The sequence below is a fragment of the Schistocerca serialis genome, chromosome 5 (genome assembly GCF_023864345.2).
Source record: "Schistocerca serialis cubense isolate TAMUIC-IGC-003099 chromosome 5, iqSchSeri2.2, whole genome shotgun sequence".
Lineage (NCBI taxonomy): Eukaryota > Metazoa > Arthropoda > Insecta > Orthoptera > Acrididae > Schistocerca > Schistocerca serialis.
This window is the reverse complement of record NC_064642.1, coordinates 303,822,887-303,845,360: the sequence shown is the minus strand read 5'-3', so window position 1 is coordinate 303,845,360 and position 22,474 is coordinate 303,822,887. Positions and strand designations below refer to the sequence as shown.

At 39.0% G+C, this 22,474-nt stretch overlaps 1 protein-coding gene across 2 annotated transcripts in view; it reads right to left on the bottom strand.

Annotated features, from left to right (window-relative positions):
- Window positions 1-22,474, bottom strand: part of LOC126481075 (N-acetylgalactosamine kinase) — a 92,725-nt gene that overhangs the window by 54,685 nt on the left and 15,566 nt on the right. For both annotated transcript variants that reach the window (XM_050104561.1, XM_050104562.1), the window contains exons 3-5: window positions 10,376-10,543; window positions 9,657-9,858; window positions 9,468-9,576 (exon numbers count right to left, since the gene is read on the bottom strand). In XM_050104561.1, the coding sequence (XP_049960518.1) occupies window positions 9,468-9,576; window positions 9,657-9,858; window positions 10,376-10,543 (479 nt within the window). The remainder of the gene's footprint in view (window positions 1-9,467; window positions 9,577-9,656; window positions 9,859-10,375; window positions 10,544-22,474) is intronic.

Here is a 22,474-nt window from a genome sequence, read left to right as displayed (position 1 = left end):
AACTGCTCAAGGTAGTTTTCAGATAAAGCACTTAAAAAAATTTCACTGGATTCTTTGTCCCTGCCACCCGTTATGAACATTTGAGTCTCCCAGTCTATATCCAGCAAACTAAAATCTCCACCCAGAACTATAACATGGTGGGGAGATCTACTAGAAATATTTTCCAAATTATCCTTCAGATGCTCAGCCACAACAGCTGCTGAGCCAAGCGGCCTATAGAGACATCCAATTACCATGTCTGAGCCTGCTTTAACCGTGACCTCCACCCAAATTATTTCACATTTCGGATCTCCGTCAATTTCCTTCGATACTATCGCACTTCTTATCGCTATAAACATGCCTCCCCCTTCACTGTCCAGCCTGTCTCTGTGGTATACATTCCAATCCGAGTTTAGAATTTCATTACTGTTTACATCTGGTTTCAGCCAACTTTCTGTCCCTAGTACTATGTGGGCATTGTGACCGTTTATTAATGAGAGCAGTTCTGGGACCTTTCTATAGACACTCCTGCAGATTACTATTAGCAGATTAATATTGTTATTCCCTGTTGCATTTTGCCTACTCCTACCTTGCCGCGTCTCAGGAGGCTTCTTGTCTGGCCTAGGGAGGGAATTCTCTAACCTAAAAAACCCATACGTGCACTCCACAGTACTCCGCTACCCTTGTGGCTGCTTCCTGCGTGTAGTGCATGCCTGACCTATTCTGGGGGAGCCTACATTTCTCCACCTGATAGCGGAGGTCGAGAAATTTGCACCCCAGATCTCCGCAGAATCGCCTGAGCCTCTGGTTTAAGCCTTCTACTTGGGTCCAAAACTGAGGACCGCGACCGGTTCTGGGAACGATACTACAAATAGTTAGTTCAGATTCCACCCCGCGAGCGAGGCTTTCCACCTTCACCAACTCCGCCAACCGCCTGTACAAACTGAGGATGACCTCTGAACCCAGACGGCAGGAGTCATTGGTGCCAACATGAGCAACAATTTGCAGTCGGGTGCACCCAGTGCTCTCTATGCTCCACATCTCGGATGAGACCCCCCCCCCCCCCCCCAGCAAGCAGACAGAGTGAACACTGGCCTTCTTCCCCGACCTTTCTGCTATTTCCCTAAGGAGCTTCATCACCCGCCTAACGTTGGAGCTCCCAATAACTAATAAACCCCTCCCCCCATGTGCCTGCTCGGACCTTGCTGAAGGAGCGGCCACTTGTCCTCTCACAGGTATAGCGGGCGATGCCACACAGCCAAACTCCACATTGATGCATTGGTTAGTTTTGATACAGTATCACTATACACCACGGTACCTTTAGAAGACTCCTCCTCTCTCATTCCCCAATATTTTGACAAAGAGAGAACTGTTTCGATTGTGTGCTAATGTCATCTTATTTTCTATTCAGTGGTGAATTTCATGAACATACTGACAGAGTCGTCATGGGAAGCCCTCTGCCCAATATAATGGCTGATTTATTTACGGGAGATTTTGAGGTCAAGGCACTTGATTCTGTAAGTCTGAAACCTCTAGGTTTCTGGAGGTAAGTGTACACTGCAGGAAGGATGACTTATATCAATTTTTGTAGTTATTTAATTTCATTCATGCAAGTATTTAATTCACCATGGATATAGAAAAGGATGGCTGCTTCCCATTTCTGGAATTCCCAGTTCATCATGAAGTTGATTCTGAAGTAAGGCACACAGAATATTGCAGATCCTTTGTCACAAATCTCTATTTACATACCAATAACTGCTATCAATCTTTATAAACCACTAGTATCTTAAAACTTTGGTGCTAAGAGCACACAGTGTCCCAGAGAAAAATTCCCTTCAGCATGAACAAAACATAATATGCAATTTTAAACACGGACAGAATGCCTGCTACCACCAGAAGATGACATTTTTGAGTCATCAGTCTCGTCTCTTGTGAAACCTCTTCATCTCAGAGTAGTGCTTGCACCCTATATCCTAAATTATTTGCTCGATGTATTCCAATTTCTGTTTTCCACTACAGTCTTTACCCTTTACACCTACCTCTAGGTCTCTCTGATGTCATAACACTAGTCCTGTCATCCTGTGCTGCCTTCTTATCATAGTTTACCATATGTTCCTTTCTTCATCAATTATGCAGAGCACCACTCCCTTTTTTATAATCAGTTCATCTAATTTTCAACATCCTTCTATAGCACCAAATCTCACAAACTTCAATTCTTTTCGCTGTCCGCTTTTTAAGTCCTGCTTGTGTCATCTATTGTGTGTTACTTTGTTTCCAAGGTAGCAGAATCGGTCTACTTTGTAGTCCCCAATTTTGACATTAAGTTCATTGCTACTCTCATTTCTGTTTCTCTTTCACAGGTTTACTCTCAATCCATATCCTCTATTCACTAGACTTTACTCCATTCAACAGTTCCTGTAATTCTTCTTCACTTTCACTGAGGATAGCATTGTCATAAGCACATCGTATCATTTATATCCTTTCACACTGAATTTTAATCCCATTCTTGAACCTTTCTTTCATTTCCATCACTGCTTCTTTGATGAAAAGACTGAACAGCAGGGGTGAAAGACTGAAACCCTGACTTACATCTTTTACAATCTGAGCACTTCATTCTTAGTCTTCCATTCTTATTTTTCCCTCTTCATTCTTGTACATATTATACAGGGTGATAATAATTAAAGTTAAACTTTCAAAACACTGTAGAAATAACACCACTGGTCAGAATGCCATCAAATTGCAATGGAGTATTATTGGAGAAGGGGGGAAAACGTACAGCAGAAGAAAAAGAAAAATAGTGTGAAAATTGATCAACAGATGGCGCTGTATGTGTCAGAATATGTAAATGAAAACACCTGTTATGTGCACGACCCATTGAAGTTGGTATAAGCACACCAGGTACACGGATTTTCTTCCTTTCACGTCTGTGATGTTCGCCATGACTGTCTCAATGCAGGATCACACTCTGATTGTAAAGCCGTGTTACAAGAGTGATGACTGGGCACACGTTGCTCTGCAGAAGTTCCAGACACTGAAGGGTTTGAAAAAAGGCATTGGTCCGATGACTGCTGTGGGCCTGGAGAAAATGATTCAGCAATTCAAAAAGACAGGTTCTTTTGGTGTGCAACCTGATAGAGGAAGGAAACGAATTGATTCGATATCAGTGGAAGCAGTGTCCACAGCAATGCAGGAGAAGATGAGTGGTGGTGTGCAAACGTGTAGTGCACAGAGAATTGCCCAAACATTGGACGTACCCATGAGCACGGTGCGTAAAATCCTATGAAAAATCCTTCTTTGGTATCCATCCAAAATAATCTGTGTGCACAAGTTGCTTCCTGTTGATCTGCCAGCACAAACAACCTTTGCTTTAGAATTTCTTGCTCTCATGGAAGTGGACAATGATTGGCCGTGGAAGATTTCACAGACAGACGAAGCCCACTTCCATCTGACAAGATATGTCAATACACAGAATTGTCAAACATGGGCAATGGAAAATCCACACGCAAATCAACCAGTACCACTTCATCCTGAAAAGGTCACTGTGTGGTGCGAATTTACCGCATCATTTATCATAGGGCCACAATTTTCCAAAGAGGCAGGTGCTTGTGGTCCTGTTACCTGTACCATCACTGGTAAGTGCTCCGAGTGTCTTTTGCACAACCACGTCATTCCAGCTCTTCAAAAGCGGGGACGCATGGTTGGGCTCATTTTTATGCAAGATGGCAAAAAGATGTTGTGTTCAGTGTTCCGACTGCAAACTTAGCTGTATTGAAGGCATGCATTGTGCAACACACTCTGAATGTGACCCCGGAAACACTTTGATCAGTTGTGGAACATGTTGTTTCTCGAATTCAACTCGTTGCGGAAAATGGTGGACAGCACATTGAACATGTTTTGTGCCAGTCACATGGAAATTAAAAATCTGATTTGATTTTGATTGATGCTTTTCATGTGGTTTTGGGCCTCAGGACAATTAAAAAGCAATGTGATTGATGCTTTTTATGCAGTTTTTGGCCTCACGACAATAAAAAAACTGATGTGATTGATGCTTTTAATGTGGTTTTGCTTCAGGACAATCAAAAACCAATTTTTGCCAACCGATGTTATATGACGTTGCTGAGGTGGATGGGCTTGTGTAACTAACAGTATCACACCTGTACACCCAAGCACACTGAGTAGTACAGTTTGTTTAATGTCAAACGTACACCTTAGGCATTGTTGTATGATTCATTTGTCATTTGTAGTGGACCACTATTAAATTATGATGCTTACAGTGCCATCTAATGCTACATTTTGTAACTGTTTATTTTTCTTGTGCCACATGTTTTCTCCCTTCTCCAATAATATTTCGTTGCAATTTGATGTCATTCTGACGAGTGGTGTTATTTCTACGGCAGTTTGGAAGTTTAACTTTAATTATATTCACCCCGTATATTACATATCTTTCCCAGTTATTCACAATTATTTTTCTAAGAATTTCAAACCTCTTGTACCATTTTACATTGTCAAATACTTTTCCCAGGCCAACAAATTCTACAAATGTGTCTTGATTTTTCTTCATCGCCACTTCTATTATCAAGCGTGAAGTCAGAACTACATCCTCGGTGTCTTTACTTTTCCTAATGCTAAACTGATCAGCATCTAACAGATTCTCAGTTCTGTATCCCATTCTTGTGTTTATTACTCTTGTCATAGCTTGGATGCATGACATCCTAGGCTGAATGTGTAACAGTTCTGCACCTATCTGCCCTTGCTATCTTTGGTATTTTGTGGGTGATATTTTTTGAAAGTCCAAAGGTATGTCACCAGTCTCTCAGATTCTACACACTTGACTCAAATAGTCATTTGGTTGACATTTTCCCAATGATTTTATAAATTCTGATGGAATGTTACCTATCCCTTCTGCTTTATTTGATCTCAAGTCTTCCACAGCTCTTTTAAATCCTGACTCTAATACTGGATCCGCTATGTCTTCCTCATCGACTCCAGTTTCTTCATCTATGAACTCTAAAGACAAGTCTTCTACCCCCCTCCCTACAGAGGCCTACAATTACTGCAATTCCCATTGCACTGTTAATGTTGCTGCCCTTGCTTTTGATTTTACCAAAGGTTATTCTGACTAGTTTATACGCTAAATAAATCTTTTGAACATACATTTAGTTTTCAATTTCTTCACATTTGACCTGCTGCCATTTTGCCTTGGGTTCCCTGCACTTCCTATTTATTTTGTTCCTAAGTAATTTATATTCCTGTACTCCAGTGTTCCCCCTCAACATTTCTTATTTCCTTCTTTCAGTTGTCAGTCGAAGTATTTCTTCTGTTACCCAAGGTTTTTTTCGCAATTACCTTCATTGCAACCATTAAAAATCATAATTTAAGTGAAACAATTTGTGAAAAATTCCTTGAAGTCTGGCTGAATAACAAGTTAAAAGGGGTCAGTACATAGACAAACCAAACATGAAGCCAAATTCAGCATGTTTTGCTCTTAGAGGTCTCTCTCACTGTGCTGACCTAACGACATGGGCATTAGCTTAGTCTGCCTATTTCCAGTCTCTGTTGTCTTATGGTATTACCTGTGGCACAGTGCACCTAAAGTAAATAAACTGTTCATTCAGCAGAAGGGAGCAGTACAAATATTGTATAAAGTAATCACTCATACCCCAGAAGCTTTTTTAAGGATCTTGGAATAGTTATGTTCAATTCCCAATACATTTACTTCTCAGTCAAATTTTAACACACAGAATCACAATGTGAGAGATGAAAATTACTTTCATGTTGACTTTTCCTCTTCCTACAGAATTCAGAGTGGAGTTATGTACTCTGGTGCAAAGGTACTCAACAAATTCCCTTCTAACATAAACAAAGAAATTGGGAACTCCCAACCAGTTCAAACAAAAATAAAGAAAATGTAATTCATTAGCCACTCGTTTTATAAATTATCCAAACATCTGGACTCAGTGTCTGAAAGTTCTGTTAGATATATGGCAAGTAACAGAGTTTGTTGCAAATCTACATCACAACCAGGGCATTGGCTATCTATAACCAGGAATCTGTATTCACAGATCAAAATACTTATTTTCTTTGAAGAATGCAAATGTAATCAAGTCAATGTTAACCCAAAAAATGTGAAATAAAACAGCAGCTCTTAATTCAGCTGAGAAGACAGTAGCTTTTTCAAAGTGGCAGCCTTCTTCCTAGTTTACCTGGTTAGATTTATCTGGCATGAGAATGAACTAATGACAGACTCCAACAACTTTACTAAGATCAATACCTCAACGAACTCTCAAAACTGCACAGTTCTTCTGCAGCAGGCATGCCCGGCCCAATAGACAATTTTTCTGCAAAAAGCAAAGTTTAAAGATTCGAGCCCCTCTCTGGCAAACAGTTTATATCTACCAGAGGGTTTCAAATCAGCACATATTCTAAAGAAGAGTGAAAACTCATACTAGAACAATCCCCTAGGCTGTGGCTACACCAATTCTTCTCAGTATCCTTTCTTTCATGAATATTTGTTTCACACAGTGTGCTGGAGAACTACTGTGAAGTTTGAAACATAGGAGAGATTTAGTGGCAGTAGTAAAGTTATGAGGACAGGTGGTGAGTCATGCTTGGATAATTCAGTCAGTAGTGCATTTTCCCATGAAAGGCAAAGGTTCCGAGACAAGTCCCAGTTTGATGCACCATTTTAATCTGTCAGGCCCCCTGTTGTTTAATGGTACAAATATACTTGCGCCAGTGTGAATGTCGCTCAAGCCAAAATCCAGACTTCTGCAACACCCCACTGAAGAGTGAAAATTCATTCTGGAAGTGTGTACATATTTACACGACTGTATACATAACATGATTTTCAAGTATTAAGTATAAAAATCTTATGCCATAGTATAATGATCCTTAGATGAATAATACTATACTACAATTTCTCCACAGAAATGTACTTCATCTTAAACCCTTAGCGCAGAATTACTGGTTTTTTCACATTTTTAAAGAAGTTGTTGTTTCTGCATAATCTCTCATATGTCTAAATATTCTACTACATTCATTGTTTTCCATCTGCAAGAACTTTAATTTGAAAACTATTTTATATTCTGAGTAACCACAGCAGATATTTTGACGTTATGAATATATTTAAGACATTCCTTCACTAATTTTAATATCCGCAAAATGTGGTGACTCTGTACTTTGCTTTTTACCACCTAGGTTCACCTGATGATGCGGCTTAAAGCTGTGAAACTGGTCATTTTTCAATAAACAACAATTTTACCAGCTGTAAGCGGAGTTCTTCCTAAAACTTTAATTTGTTTCTCTATCTACAGGATGGTCCATTGATCGTGACCGGGCCAAATATCTCACGAAATAAGCGTCAAACAAAAAAAAACTACAAAGAACTAAACTTGTCTAGCTTGAAGGGGGAAACCAGATGTCGCTATGGTTGGCCCGCTAGATGGCTCTGCCATAGGTCAAATGGATATCAACTGTGTCTTTTTAAATAGGAACCCCCATTATTTTATTACATATTCATGTAGTACGTAAAGAAATATGAATGTATTAGTTGGACCACTTTTTTCGCTTTGTGATAGATGGTGCTGTAATAGTCACAAACATATGGCTCACAATTTTAGATGAACAGTTGGTAACAGGTAGGTTTTTTAAATTAAAATACAGAATATAGGTACGTTTGAACATTTTATTTTGGTTGTTCCAATGTGGTACATGTACCTTTGTGAACTTATCATTTCTGAGAACGCTTGCTGTTACAGTGTGATTACCTTTAAATACCACATTAATGCAATAAATGCTCAAAATGATGTCCGTCAACCTCAACGCGTTTGGCAATATGTGTAACGACATTCCTCTCAACAGCGAGTGGTTTGCCTTCCGTAACGTTCGCACATGCATTGACAATGCGCTGACACATGTTGTCAGGTGTTGTCGGTAGATCATGATAGCAAATATCCTTCAACTTCCCCCACAGACAGAAATCTGGGGATGTCAGATCTGGTGAACGCGCGGACCACGGTATGGTGTTTCGATGACCAATCCACCTGTCATGAAATATGCTATTCAATACCGCTTCAACCGCACGCGAGCTATGTGCCGGACATCCATCACGTTGGAAGTACATTGCCATTCTGTCATGCAGTGAAACATCTTGTAGTAACATCGGTAGAACATTACGTAGGAGATCAGCATACATTGCACCATTTAGATTGCCATCGACGAAATGGGGGCCTATTATCCTTCCTCCCATAATGCCACACCATACATTAACCCGCGAAGGTCGCTGATGTTCCACTTGTCGCAGCCATCATGGTTTTTCCGTTGCCGGTTTACGTTACCGCTGTTGGTGAATGACACTTCGTCGCTAAATAGAATGCGTGCAAAAAATCTGTCATTGTCCCGTAATTTCTCTTGTGCCCAGTGGCAGAACTGTACACGACGTTCAAAGTCATCGCCATGCAATTCCTGGTGCGTAGAAATATGGTATGGGTGCAATCGATGTTGACGTAGCATTCTCAACACCGACGTTTCTGACATTCCGGATTCTCGTGCAATTTGTCTGCTACTGATATGCGGATTAGCCGCGACAGCAGCTAAAACACCAACTTGGGCATCATCATTTGTTGCAGGTTGTGGTTGACATTTCATATGTGGCTGAACACTTCCTGTTTCCTTAAATAATGTAACTATCTGGCGAACGGTCCAGACACTTGGATGATGATGTCCAGGGTACCGAGCAGCATACATAGTACACGCCCATTGGGCATTTTGATCACAATAGCCATAAATCAACACGATATCGACCTTTTCTGCAATTGGTAAACAGTCCATTTTAACACGGGTAATGTATCGAGTAGCAAATACCGTCCACACTGGCGCAATGTTGCGTGATACCACACACTTATACATTTCTGACTATTACAGCACCATCCATCACAAAGCGAAAAAAGTGGTCCAACTAAAACATTCATTTTTCTTTATATACTACGTGAATACGTAATAGAAAATGAAGATTCCTATTTTAAAAAACGCAGTTGATATCCGTTTGACCTATGGCAGCGCCATCTAGTGGAACAACCATAGCGCCATCTGGTTTCCCCCTTCAAGCTATATGAGTTTCGTTCTTTGTAGTTTTTTCGTTTGATGCTTATTTTGTGAGATATTTGGCCCGGTCACTATCAATGGACCACCCTGTATTCTCTGCAAGTTCCTCAATGTAGTTAATTGGGAGGATCAGTAATATGCTTGTGCCTTTGCAAATAAATGACATTCCAGGAGTTGACAAAATGATTATCCCATTACTACGAGTGTACAACATGCCACTAAAAAACCTATTACAGAAATAGAACTTCAGTAACAAATCAACTACCTTGCTAATTCCTTTAATGTAGACACTGTGGTCTTTTGCCTATGTAAACAATTAAAATTTAATGATTACAACCTATCGCACAGAAGATGTAAAAAATGTGAACTGAGACATTCCAAATTACCTCTTGACCCTAAGAATGCTATTGCTTGGTCCATACCACCACCTTGTGTTCCGATATATCTCTCTGCATGGGCACATAATGCTGCAATCTCCACTTTTTTCATACTAACCTGAAAGAACACAGAGATTTATAAACAAATCTAGTTATAGGCATCACAGCATTTAACTGCATAATTTTCATTTTATCTACCTTATTTGCATGAGCTGTTGCAAGTGCTGCAGCACTTACTAGTGCACTTGAGCTGGATAAACCAGAACCCCAGGGAATATTACCAGTAACTGCTACATTCACTCCAACTGAAGTCTTGTCTGGCAGAATATCCATAATTCCTTTCACACCACACAGGAAGTAATTGTACCATTCTGGAGGTTTGCCCTTTTCTACTTCAATTCTAGAGGGAAAAAATGGACTTTGAACAGCATAAATATAAATTCCATGACAAAGGCAAGAAAATAACACATAAAAACATTAATTTCTAAAATTTTAATCCTGAAAACAGCATAATGCAATTGTTCAAAACAGCAAACAAATAAGTTATGTTTATTACTGTTCAGCAGTATTTCTGAAGTGAGAATAATGCTGTATTTTTAAAAGTCAGATAATTTGCTTTTTCAAATTAATCATTAATAAAATCAAACAATGAGAAATCCAGGTTGGAAGAAAATCATTTTTCATGTGAAGAGACCAAAATAAGTCTTATAAATATTTATGCATGTCCACAATAAGCCATTTCAATAATCATTCATCATGTTGCTATGAAATTATGTTAACAGTCTTTTCATGCCTTCCTGTAATAAATTATAGATATACAAATACATTACAAATATATTGCAACAAACATGTTCTTACAATTACTCATTCTCAGACTATCCATTATGTAACATTAGTTCTACAGCTTGAATGCTTACTTGATATTGTCAATAGAGCAGGTTAAATCTTCACATTTGGAGTCAGTATTACACAGCTGCAGCATCTTGCTTTCTGAAGGACTAACAGCCATTAAAATATCCCTCTGAATTGCCATGGGACACACAGAGTAGCCGCAGTAATCTATGTGTTCTCCAATGATATTGACTCTGAAGCAAAATGTAAATTTAATTAAGTGATTTTTTTCTTTTTTAAACTGAATTCTTTCACACACACACACACACACACACACACACACATACACACACACACACAAAGAAGGTTGCAACACAATAAAAGGATGACTTTTTAAAACACCGTAACTGTCACCCATTGCAATGGAGAAGACTAAAATTTAGCTTAAAAGTGCCTGCAACCTCCCCCTGTAATAGTGCAAAAGCGAGGTGCCCTGCATCGTTACCCTCGGGCTTGATGACACTTCAAACAACGAAATGTCAACAGATGCAGAAAAGTTCATGCAAAGTGTAAGGTGGGTCAGTGATGTCACACTGCCACCAAATTTCACCACAACTCTGACCTACGCCACTGTGGAGATGTCACATGATGAGAAGATTGTCACACCCTCTCTTACCCACATTTATCCCTCTTTTTTTTGCCTCTGTGGTGGCAGCCAGAAGCACAATGTCCAGCATTGTAATCATGTAGTTTTCTTATGAGTGGCTGAGGAAAACATTTCCGATATACTGCTGCTCAATATTGAAACGAAATGGTGTCACATGGCAGTATGAAAGGTGTCAATGAAACCACATATTCCCTTGGGATGTTGATTCCCACACATTTTGATGATGATGATGATGATGATGATGATCATGATGATGATGTTGTTGTCTGGTTTGTGGGGCACTCAACTGCGCGGTCATCAGCATCCGTACAAAGTCCCAATCTTTACACAGTCCAATTTAGCCATTTTCCAAAGGATGATGATGAAATGATAGGACAACACAAACACCCAGTCCGCGGGCAGAGAAAATTCCAAACCTGGACGGGAATCCAACCCAAGACCCCGTGATCCAGAGATAGAAATGCTAGCCGCTAGACCACGAGCTACGGACTCACAGATTTCAAAGTCAAAAATGACAGTTCATAGTGCAATCAGCAATAGGGCGGCATTCTTGACCAAGTTCAACATTGCTTACATTTGATGTATTTGAAGTCTGGTGTACTTCCTTTCAAATTTAGTTCTGGGGACATGATACATTTTTGTTGAAAGAAACACTTTTAGAGTCTTGCGTCTCTTGGATAAATTTCTACAGATTCCCACAATACTGTGTGGTCCATTGCAAGACATGTCCTTTGCTGCTCCAATCACAAGTGGAGTGAGGCGAAAATAATTTCCTGTATGCCTTAGTACAAGCTGTAACACTCTTAATTTCTCCTTTCAGTCCTTACCCTAAAAGAACATTAAAAGCAGTAGAATTGTTCTACAGTCAGTCAACAACACTTCCTCAAAAGCTTCCTGTAGTATGTCTCTATTGTATGACTTCCAATTCCATTGCTGTCCTCATTTTCATTTGTATTCTCTTAGTTTATTTTCCATCCTAGCCTTTAAATCTGTATCACAAGTCACAATCTGTTCATTTGTTTGTCTTATGGTATTCATTACTGTCCTTTAATTTTCAATCCTACACAATGCTTAAATTGTCGAGGATTTTGTGAAAACTGAATAAAATTACTGGCAGTTCCAAACTTTGGTCTAAACGGTCTGATTTTTAGAGCATAATCTCTAACAAGTTCAATAGTTCTCAGGTTAGACAGCAAGTGGTATTTTGCAAAATAATCTCTACCTGAAACATGCAGAATAGTTCTCTTGCTAGGCACTAAGTGATTGATATCACTTAGAACCGATACTTGAGAGATTAAGTTTTTCTGAATAAAAATATTATAGATTTGCTTACTAGTATGCATCCAAAAAAACTGTTAAGTAACACAACTTCAATCCTGACTTGTGAAATATCTTGAAGCCATACTATATAACATGTTTTCTAAGTTTCGAGGCAGTTTTATAATGTCATGTTCATGCACATAAGTATCATGAACAGCCACAACCATCAAGCCTAGGATATTCAAAGTGTTACATGATACCCATTAGTCACAGTGAAAACATTCTGGGATTTTTGAATTTCTTGATATGGCATAAGTCATCAGAAAATGCTCTTTCCAGAGCTATATCCAAAACTTTTGTCAGGATATCACTATTTTTACTATTTATCAACATACTGTTCTTGCCAGCTTGAAAAAGGGAATGACTGCTTCTTTCCTCTGGAAATATGGAAAATATTCTCAGAACTAAATATAAGAAGCATTCAAATGATGGGGTACAAAATGCTGTAACAAACAAACTGGTTGAAATTTGCATTTTGGGATAACATAGTGAGACATCTAGGGATGCGAATGCAGTGTCACCATCTCCCTCCAAAAAGTTCAAAGCGACACTCTCAGCAGGCAGGTAATATTCACTGTCTTTTTTGAGGCCCAAGGCCCACTACTCACCAAATTCCTTGAGCACAGAAAAAACCATTGACAGTGACTTGTACTGTGAGTCACTCCGGAGCCTACACAAGTCCACCAAGTGCAAACAGTTAGAGCTACACACAGAGTGAGTGATTCTACTTCATGATAATGTATGTCCACATATCTCCAAGGTCACACAAAGTTTAATGGCCAAGGTCATCAAGTGGGGGTAGCTTCAACATCCCCTCACATCCCCTCTATACTCCAGACATGTAACCCTGCAACTTCCAAGAGTTTGGTCTCCTAAAAAAACATCGAAGAGAAGTGCTAGGACTCTGACGGCAAACTAAAGGACGCAGTGGAGAACTGGGCTACTGTCACAGAAACAAGAATTCTGGGAACAGGGGATCTTTTGGCTTGTGAAACAGTGGGATAGTTGTGCACAGGCCTCTGATAATTACTTCTGAATAAAGACTTAAATTATACCTACAATGTGGTTCCATACTTTTACCTTTGAACATCCCCTCATACAACGAGGTGACAATTAAGTCATGGGATTCCTCCAATATCGTGTTGGACTTCCTTTTGCCTAATGTAGTGCAGCAACTCGATGTGGCATGGGCTCAAGTCAATGAATGTCCCCTGTAGAAATACTGAGCCATGCTGCCTCTACAGCCATCCATCATTGTGAAAGTGTTGCCGGTGCATTATTTTGTGCACAAACTGACCTCTTGATTATGTCCCATATATGTTCAATGGGATCATGTTGGGCAAACTTGGTGGCCAAATCATTCACTCAAATTGTCCAGAATGTTTGTCAAACCAACAGCTAACTGCTGTTGCCTGGTGACAGGGCACACTGCCATCCATAAAACTTCCATCAGTGTTTGGGAAGATGAAGTTCTTGAATGGCTGCAAATGGTCTCCATTTGGCTGAACATAACCATTTCCAGCTAACGTTAAGTTCATTTGGATCAGAGGATCCAGGCCATTCCACATAAACATAGTACACACCATTACGGAGCCACCACCAGCTTGCACAGTGTCTTGTTGACAACCTGGGTCCATGGCTTTGTGGAGTCTTTGCCACACTCGAACCCAGTCCACAGCTTCGTGGGGTCTACGAAACACTCGAACTCTACCATCAGCTCTTACTAACTGAAATCAGGACTCATCTGGCCAAGATACAGTTTTTCAGTCATCTAGGGTGCAACCAATATGATCACGAGCCCAGGAGAAGTGCTGCAGGTGATGATGTGCTGTTAGCAAAGGCACTCATGTGCTGCTATAGCCCATTAACACCAGATTACGCTGTGTTGTTCTAATGGATGTGTTTGTCATACGTCCCACTTTGATTTCTGCAGTTATTTCACTCAGTGCTGCTTGTCTGTTAGCACTGACAACTATACACAAACACTGATGCTTTGGTCATTAAGTGAAGGCTGTCAGCAACTACGGTGTGCATGGTGAGAGGTAATGCCTGAAATCTGGTATTCTCAGCACCATTTTGACACTGTAGACCTTGGAATATTGAATTCCCTAATGTTTTCCAAAATGCAATCAATGTCCATGCGTCTAGCTCAAACTACCATTCCACATTCAAAGTCTCTTAATTCCTGCCGTGCAGTCATAATCATTTCAAAGACCTTTTCACATGAATCACCTGAGTTCAAGTGATAGCTCCGCCAATGTGTTGCCCTTCCACATCTCTTGTACATGATACTACAGCATCTGTATATATGTATATCACTATCCCATGAGTTTTGTCACCTCAGTGTATACCTAAAAAACATCTGGAAAGTAATTTCAGAATTAGGAGTAAAATACTGTTGGTATACGATACTAAACAGTTAGAACAACGAATACATGATGATAATGCATAATCAGTTTTCCACGTTCAGAAAGTGTAGCTGTGACCTTCCTGACTGATTGAGACAAGAGATGTCTCCAATTACCTTCATTCTTAACAATATCTGTAGTATCAAAGAAGTGTTCAGCCACAACCTCAGTACAGTAACCAACATCAGGATCACATCAATGCTGCAGTATAGCATGAGAGTGGCAATCAGCCATAGAGTCAGAGTCTGCAACTTTTACCTAGAGGTAGGGACATTTCCTTGCTGAAATACATGAAGCATGGGAACATGGTTGAAACTGATGTAAAAACTACTTTTGTCAGTATATAATTTATTTCCAAAGTGGAAATAGCCCCCAACTGAGACACTCGCAAAACATCCTGGACACTTTACCTATTATCGGTATACAGCGTCTCCCAGGGGACTGGTCAATATTCAGGGATATGACAGGAACGATCATTTGAAGCAACAATTATAGTAAACTTGGAGTCTAAAATGCATACCGTAAGAGCATGGACACTACACGATTTTCGATAATGTGAAACAAATCTCTTATTCTGCAAGCTCTTTGATTTTCATATTTTGAGAGATTGTAATGTGGGCCAAAATACACAGTAGACATGGGCTCTAAAGTGCATATCTTAAGAGTTGTAAACACTTTTTCATCTTCACTGCTATCACACACATGGCTTCTTATGAACAAGTGCTCATAGGTCTTGTGGTACGCATTCCAGAGCCCATGTTTACTAAACTTTCTTGCTTCAAATAACTGTTCCTCTCATATCCCTGAATACTCATCATTCCTCCTGGGATGCCTTGTATCTGTTATAGTACATCAATAAATTATTAATAGCCATTTTTAGGTATACAATTGAGTATGCACCATAGCTACAGAAAACTGCATGCTGAAGTAAATTAGACTCTTTAGATCTCAATTTAGTCAGTTCTCTGTAGCAGTGTGATAGGTTTTTCATGTAACAATGTTTTAACCGTTTAAACTCAGGCAGCAATAAGGTCTCAATGAAGGCACTTCGTTACAACAGCATCACTTGAAGGAATGTTGTGATTTGAGAGGTGGAGGGGGGTTCAGGATGTTGTGCTTTGGGGAGGAATGTTGTGCTTTGGGGGGGAATGTTGTGCCTGTGACAAGTTTTGGGTGCATCTTATCAGTAATGTTACAGGAAGAATGAATAGGGAGAGTCCCAGTGTATAAGCTCTCAGTTATTTTCAAACAAAATGAGATATTCAATGAAGCTCAGGCATACCATTCACAAATGATTCTCGTCTCAAATTCACAGTGAACCAGGATAGGCAGAGGAAAGTTATGCAACAGTACTAAATCTCACTAACAATGACAAGATTGTGGAACACCAACCTAAACATCAGCAATTATCTCTGCCATGGCAGCTTACGTGCAATAAGAGCCATGATGAGTGTGTTAACAACAGTTTCAAACATCAAATTTCACAAGACAATATCTTCTGTGTGAATGAAGACAGAAATTTGGGTTGAGTTTTAACTTATGCATAGGGCTATGCAGGTTTTGTTTTGAAAAGAGCCAATCAGTTTTTAAGGGCATATCATTTCAATGCGTGCAGATGTGACCCTGGAGTAATTTTTACAATTGCACCTAGAATCAAATTTTTCACTTACCTTTCACAAATGCTCACTGTCCCCTCCACCAAACACGTCACAAACATTCAGATGATAGTCAAACTTGCGTTATGATTTTATGAGTGTATTTAGACAATGAACATCAACAAAAGCAAAACGAGGATAATGGAATGTAGTCGAATTAAGTCAGGTGATGCTGAGGGAATTAGATTAGGAAATGAGACACTTAAAGTAGTAAAGGAGTTTTGCTATTTAGGGAGTAAAATAACTGATGATGGTATCATCAGTAGAGTAGGATATAGTAGAGAGGATATAAAATGTAGACTGGCAATGGCAAGGAAAGCGTCTCTCAAGAAGAGAAATTTGTTAACTTCGAGAATAAATTTAAGTGTCATGAAGTCGTTTCTGAAAGTATTTGTATGGAGTGTAGCCATGTATGGAAGTGAAACATGGACGATAACTAGTTTGGACAAGAAGAGAATAGAAGCTTTCGAAATGTGGTGCTACAGAAGAATGCTGAAGATAAGGTGGGTAGATCACGTAACTAATGAGGAGGTATTGAATAGGATTGGGGAGAAGAGAAGTTTGTGGCACAACTTGACTAGAAGAAGGGATCGGTTGGTAGGACATGTTTTGAGGCATCAAGGGATCACAAATTTAGCATTGGAGGGCAGCGTGGAGGGTAAAAATCGTAGAGGGAGACCAAGGGATGAATACACTAAGCAGATTCCGAAGGATGTAGGTTGCAGTAGGTACTGGGAGATGAAGAAGCTTGCACAGGATAGAGTAGCATGGAGAGCTGCATCAAACCAGTCTCAGGACTGAAGACCACAACAACAACAACAACAACATTAAGACAATTTTATGAGTGTATTTAGACATACTGCAATCACTACTACTGCTATTCTGTGCCACATTTCACCCAATGTTATTGGCAGGGGATGTACACGGAATCTTTAACAAACCCCCACAAAAATTTTCAAAAAACTGTGAGATCAGGTGCTGTAGGAGGCCAATCGTGCAATCTGAGGCCCAAGTTCCCTTTATGGTGGATTCGTCTTTGAGGCAGCTCGCTGCACCAGTAGGATAGTGTTCCGCCATGTTGAAATATGAAACTTTTGGCATGTTCTCCTAACAGTGGAAAACTCCACATCACCATGGCATGCAGGAATGTGACTTCTGTATGTGTCTTTTCCACAAGAAAAGAATGGTCCTCATTTGTTATCTTGGAAGATAAAAAACACATGAAGCTTTTGAGAGTTAGTCTTGCACTCAACCACAGCAGGGGGCTGCTGTGTTACTCATACTCTTACATTGTGGTAGTCCACTTTTCCACTTCAATGGAATGTAGCCTGATCACTGAACATTAAATGTGGAAGGAAATTGTTATCTTCTATCCCCATGTTAAGAACAAATTCACAAAACCATATACACTATGCTGTTTATTATCATGAAGGGCTTGTAGCAGTCAAATCCTGTATAGTCTGAAACACGAATGTCACTACTAAATATGGTGAACAGACACAAAGGAATGACTAGTCTTGATTGGCTCGACAGGTAGACTTTTGTGGTTTATGTGTAACACTGATGAATGGCTCAGTGTCTTGATCAAGCACATGGGGCCACCTGTCAATTTTCCCCTGCCTAAAAAAGTGTCTTGAAACTGCTGGTGTCACCAACTACTGCACTGAGCTGTGCTGTACTCCCAATGGAGATCACACTGCATTGTTGCAACTGGATTGTACCCATTAACAGCAAACTCAAAATGACTTTTGCTGCTACATTAACATCATCTCACTCTGACATACACTGACTAATGAATGAGTGAGCTAGCTGAAACAGGGGAACTTTTACTGACAAGCACATGAACTGGCAACTTACAACTGCCGCGAAGGTGCACTTTCAGTTTCAATGCCCAAGTTAAAATTTACTTCAAGTTTCTATCTTCATCCAGGTACAGGATAAAATAACCTTGTGAAATTTGATTAATATTTTTTAAAAAAAGTTCTGTATTATAGTACCTATGAAACTTGGCTGAGAGAACGCCATGGACTGGAACACACCAAAGGGGAATGAGCATTGTTTGCTAACGAGTCATTAACTATATTGTTGGGTTTGGTAAGCAACATATTTGCATATGGAATCATTGTAACTTGAACAGTTCTTCTGTTGGTCCATGTCTGTGTAAAAACAATCTGGGCTTGTGGATCTGCCTTGTTTGCATCAAAAGGAAGGAAGATTAGAGTTTAACAGTCAGTTGACAGTGCGGTCATTAGAGACAGAGCACAAGTTTAGATTGCAAAAGGATGGGGAAGGAAACTGGCCATGCCCTTTTCTAACTATCCCAGCATATACCTGGAGCAATTTAAGGAAATCATGGAAAACGTAAATCTGGATGGCTGGACAGGGATTTGAATTGTCCTCCAGAATGCAAATCCACATTTGCATCAAGACAGACCCACAATGCCATATAGTTTACATATGGAGGGAACAACAACATAGTTTTGCAAGAAACATCATAACATTGTGGTAGTAGGTTGATTGTGTGGGCAGATGTCATTACGGATGGATGTAAGTATCTTCTTTAAATGCAACCATATCAAGGTGGCTCAAAAGTCAAGGGACAGAACACCTCTGAGCCTTTATTGTGTGATATGCTGGAGCTTTTTAGTATCAAACTGAACAACGTGCTCAAAGATGAGGATTCTTTGTTAATGCCTTGGTCAGGAGTTAAATTATATTAAACATATTTGCTATTCAGCAGTGGAGGAAGACAGACACTTTGTATATGAGAAAAATGGGTTCTTGCATATCTGCAAGTCATGTGATAACAGACCACTCACATGGTATTGCATAAAATTTTGTCAGACTGGAATCATCATAAAATCTGATTGTAACAATATTATGAAAAGGAAAGCTGCTACTCACCATATAGTGGAGATGCTGACTCGCAGATAGGCACAACAAAAAGACTATCGCAAATCTGATTAAGCATATATTTCCCAAGTAGCATAATACAATAACGGTAAATGATTTAGGGTGGTTCCAATGGTATATGAAATTACTAACTAAACTGGTACAGAAAGAAAATGGGACAGAGAGAATCACAGACAACCGATGTAGGTCACAGTACATTAACAGCAGCAGATATTCTGTTTTAAATAATGGTGAAATTTAAAGCCTGGTCTAAACATAATGCTTTGTCATCAGTCTAGCATGATCATACCAGATTTGTCAAATAAAGCATTTATGTGGACAGAAGTTTGACAGTCTTGGACTGGAGCTTTGTGTACATGCAAGACTGCTGACAAATCTGTGTATGTAGACACACATGAGCCTTATCGCTCAAACTTAGCTTTGCTGCCAGTCTACTCTCAGTGATGCTAGAGAATCCAACTGTCATTTTAGTGGATATAGTGGCAAAAGAAAATTATAGACTTATGGCACTGGACTCATAAATTTTTCGCAGAGTTCATACAGTGTACCAAAGTTTTCCTTGTCTCTGGCAAGTAAAATCTAAGAATTATAGCAACAAAAGCAAGAAAAACCAGGCATATATCACTTTGGTTAATAAGTACAAGAAAGTGGATCTTGACGCAACAGTAGAGTTGGTCACCAAAATGGGCAACTTCTTTTGAACAGTTTGCCACATTCATCAGGAACTGTCATAAATTTAAGAACATAGACATTCATAAATTTTGCCTAGAACAGCATACGGAAGCATGTGCAACAGAAGTAGAATTTCACAAAAAATCCTTCATAATATTAAGTGTATATCAAGCACCTGCAGGTAACTTTAATCTCTTCGTAAACCACCTTTAAGCGATACTGGGCCATTTAACTACCAAAAACAAAGAACTAGTGGTTGCTGGTGATTTCAATGTAGATTCCGTTAAAGACTCTCCCACTAAGAAGTTATTTGAGTTAGTAACACTATCATTCAACTTAATTCCTACCGTAAAGTTCCCCACTAGGATAGCCAATTGCTCACAAACAGCCATTGATAATATCTTTATAGAAAAATCCAATGAACAAAATTATATTACAAAACCAATAGTCAATGACCTCTCAGATCATGACATGCATTTCCTTCTGTTAAATGTTAACACTGAACAGGATATAAAATCTGTTAAATCTGAGCTCAAGAGGGTAATCAATAAGCCAAAAATTGATTATTTTAGGACACTCCTCAGAGAAATTCACTGGACTGATGTTTACAGTGCTCATGGTATGAATGAAAAATATGACACTTTTGCTAATAAAGTGCTTACCTTATCTGAACACTGTTTTCCCCAAAAACTTACCTAGGTTAGAGCAAAGTCTACAAAGAAGCCATGGATTACTCAAGGAATAGGGGTATCTAGTAAAACAAAAAGAAAACTGTATCTGTCAATCCGAAACAGTTCCGATGTTGATGTAGCACATTACAAGAAATACTGCAAAATATTAAAGACTGTAATACGGACATCAAAGCAAATATATATCAAGGAAAAGATAGTCATATCAGATAACAAAATAAAGACAATATGGGATATAGTGAAGGAGGAGACCGGTAGAACCAGACATGAAGAGGGACAAATAGCATTAAGAGCAATGATACACTGGTGACAGATGTGTATAGTGTTGCAGAACTTTTTAACAAACATTTCATAACTTTTACTGAAAAGATGGAGTTGTCAGGTTCTGTAGGTGCTGCTATGGAATACCTCAGACCAGAGATTTCAAGTAACTTCCATAATATGAATTTGACCCTCACTACCCCAGCAGAAATAATGTCTATCATAAAATCTTTAAAATCAAATACATCTAGTGGGTACGATGAAATATCAACAAAGCTAATTAAAGAATGTGATTCTGAGTTCAGTAACATATTAAGCTATCTGTGTAACCAGTTGTTTATCAGTGGAATATTTCCTGAATGGTTAAAATACGCTGACGTTAAGCCACTGTTTAAGAAGGGAGATAAAGAAATAGCATCAAATTTCCGTCCAATTTCACTTTTGTCAGCATTCTCAAAAATTTTAGAAAAAGTAATGTACAATTGGCTTTATAACCATCTTATCTCAAATAACATACTGTCAAAGTCACAGTTTGGATTTCTAAAGGGTTCTGATATGGAGAAGGCTATCTACACTTAAGTGAAAATGTGCTTAATTCATTAGATAAAAAATTGCAGGCAACTGGAATATTTTGTGATATGTCAAAGACATTTGAATGTGTAAATCACAATATCCTTTTAAGTAAATTAGAATATTATAGTGTAACAGGAAATGCTGCAAAATGGTTCAAATCTTATATCTCTGGCAGGAAACAAAGCATGTTATTAGGAAAGAGACATGTATCAAGCATCGTCCAACTGGGAACTAATTACATGTGGGGGAGTACCACAAGGTTCAATTTTAGGGCCCTTATTTTTTCTTGTGTATATCAATGACCTTTCATCAGTAACATTACCAGATGCCAAATTCGTTTTGTTTGCCGATGATACAAACATTGCAATAAATAACAAATCAAGTGTAGTCTTAGAAAGATCAGCTAATGAAATATTTTTGGACATTAATCACTGGTTCCTAGCCAATTCCTTGTTACTGAACTTTGAAAAAACACACTACATGCAGTCCAGAACTTTTAAGGGGTGTCCCACGAGTATATGCCTAACATATGATGACAAGCAGATAGAAGAAGTGGACAGTGTTAAATTCTTGGGATTACAGCTTGATAATAAATTCAACTGGTAAAAGCACACCACAGAACTGCTGAAGCATCTTCACAAATCTCTATTTGCAATGCAAATTGTGTCAGACATAGGGGATATGAAAATGAAAAAGCTGGCAGCTTACTTTCATTCCATAATGTCATATGGGATTATTTTTGGGGGGTAATTCATCAAGCCAAGCTAAAGTTTTCCGGGCACAAAAACATGCATTAAGAGTTATATGTGGTGTGGACTCAAGAACATCCTGCAGAAGCCTCTTTAGGGAACTAGGGATACTAACTACTGCTTCCCAATATATTTATTCTTTAATGAAATTTGTCATTAAAAATATATCACTTTTTCAAACCAACAGCTCAATTCATGGAATCAATACTAGAAATAAGAATAATCTTCACAAGGATTTAAAGTCACTTAGTCCTGTACAAAAAGGTGTGCATTATTCA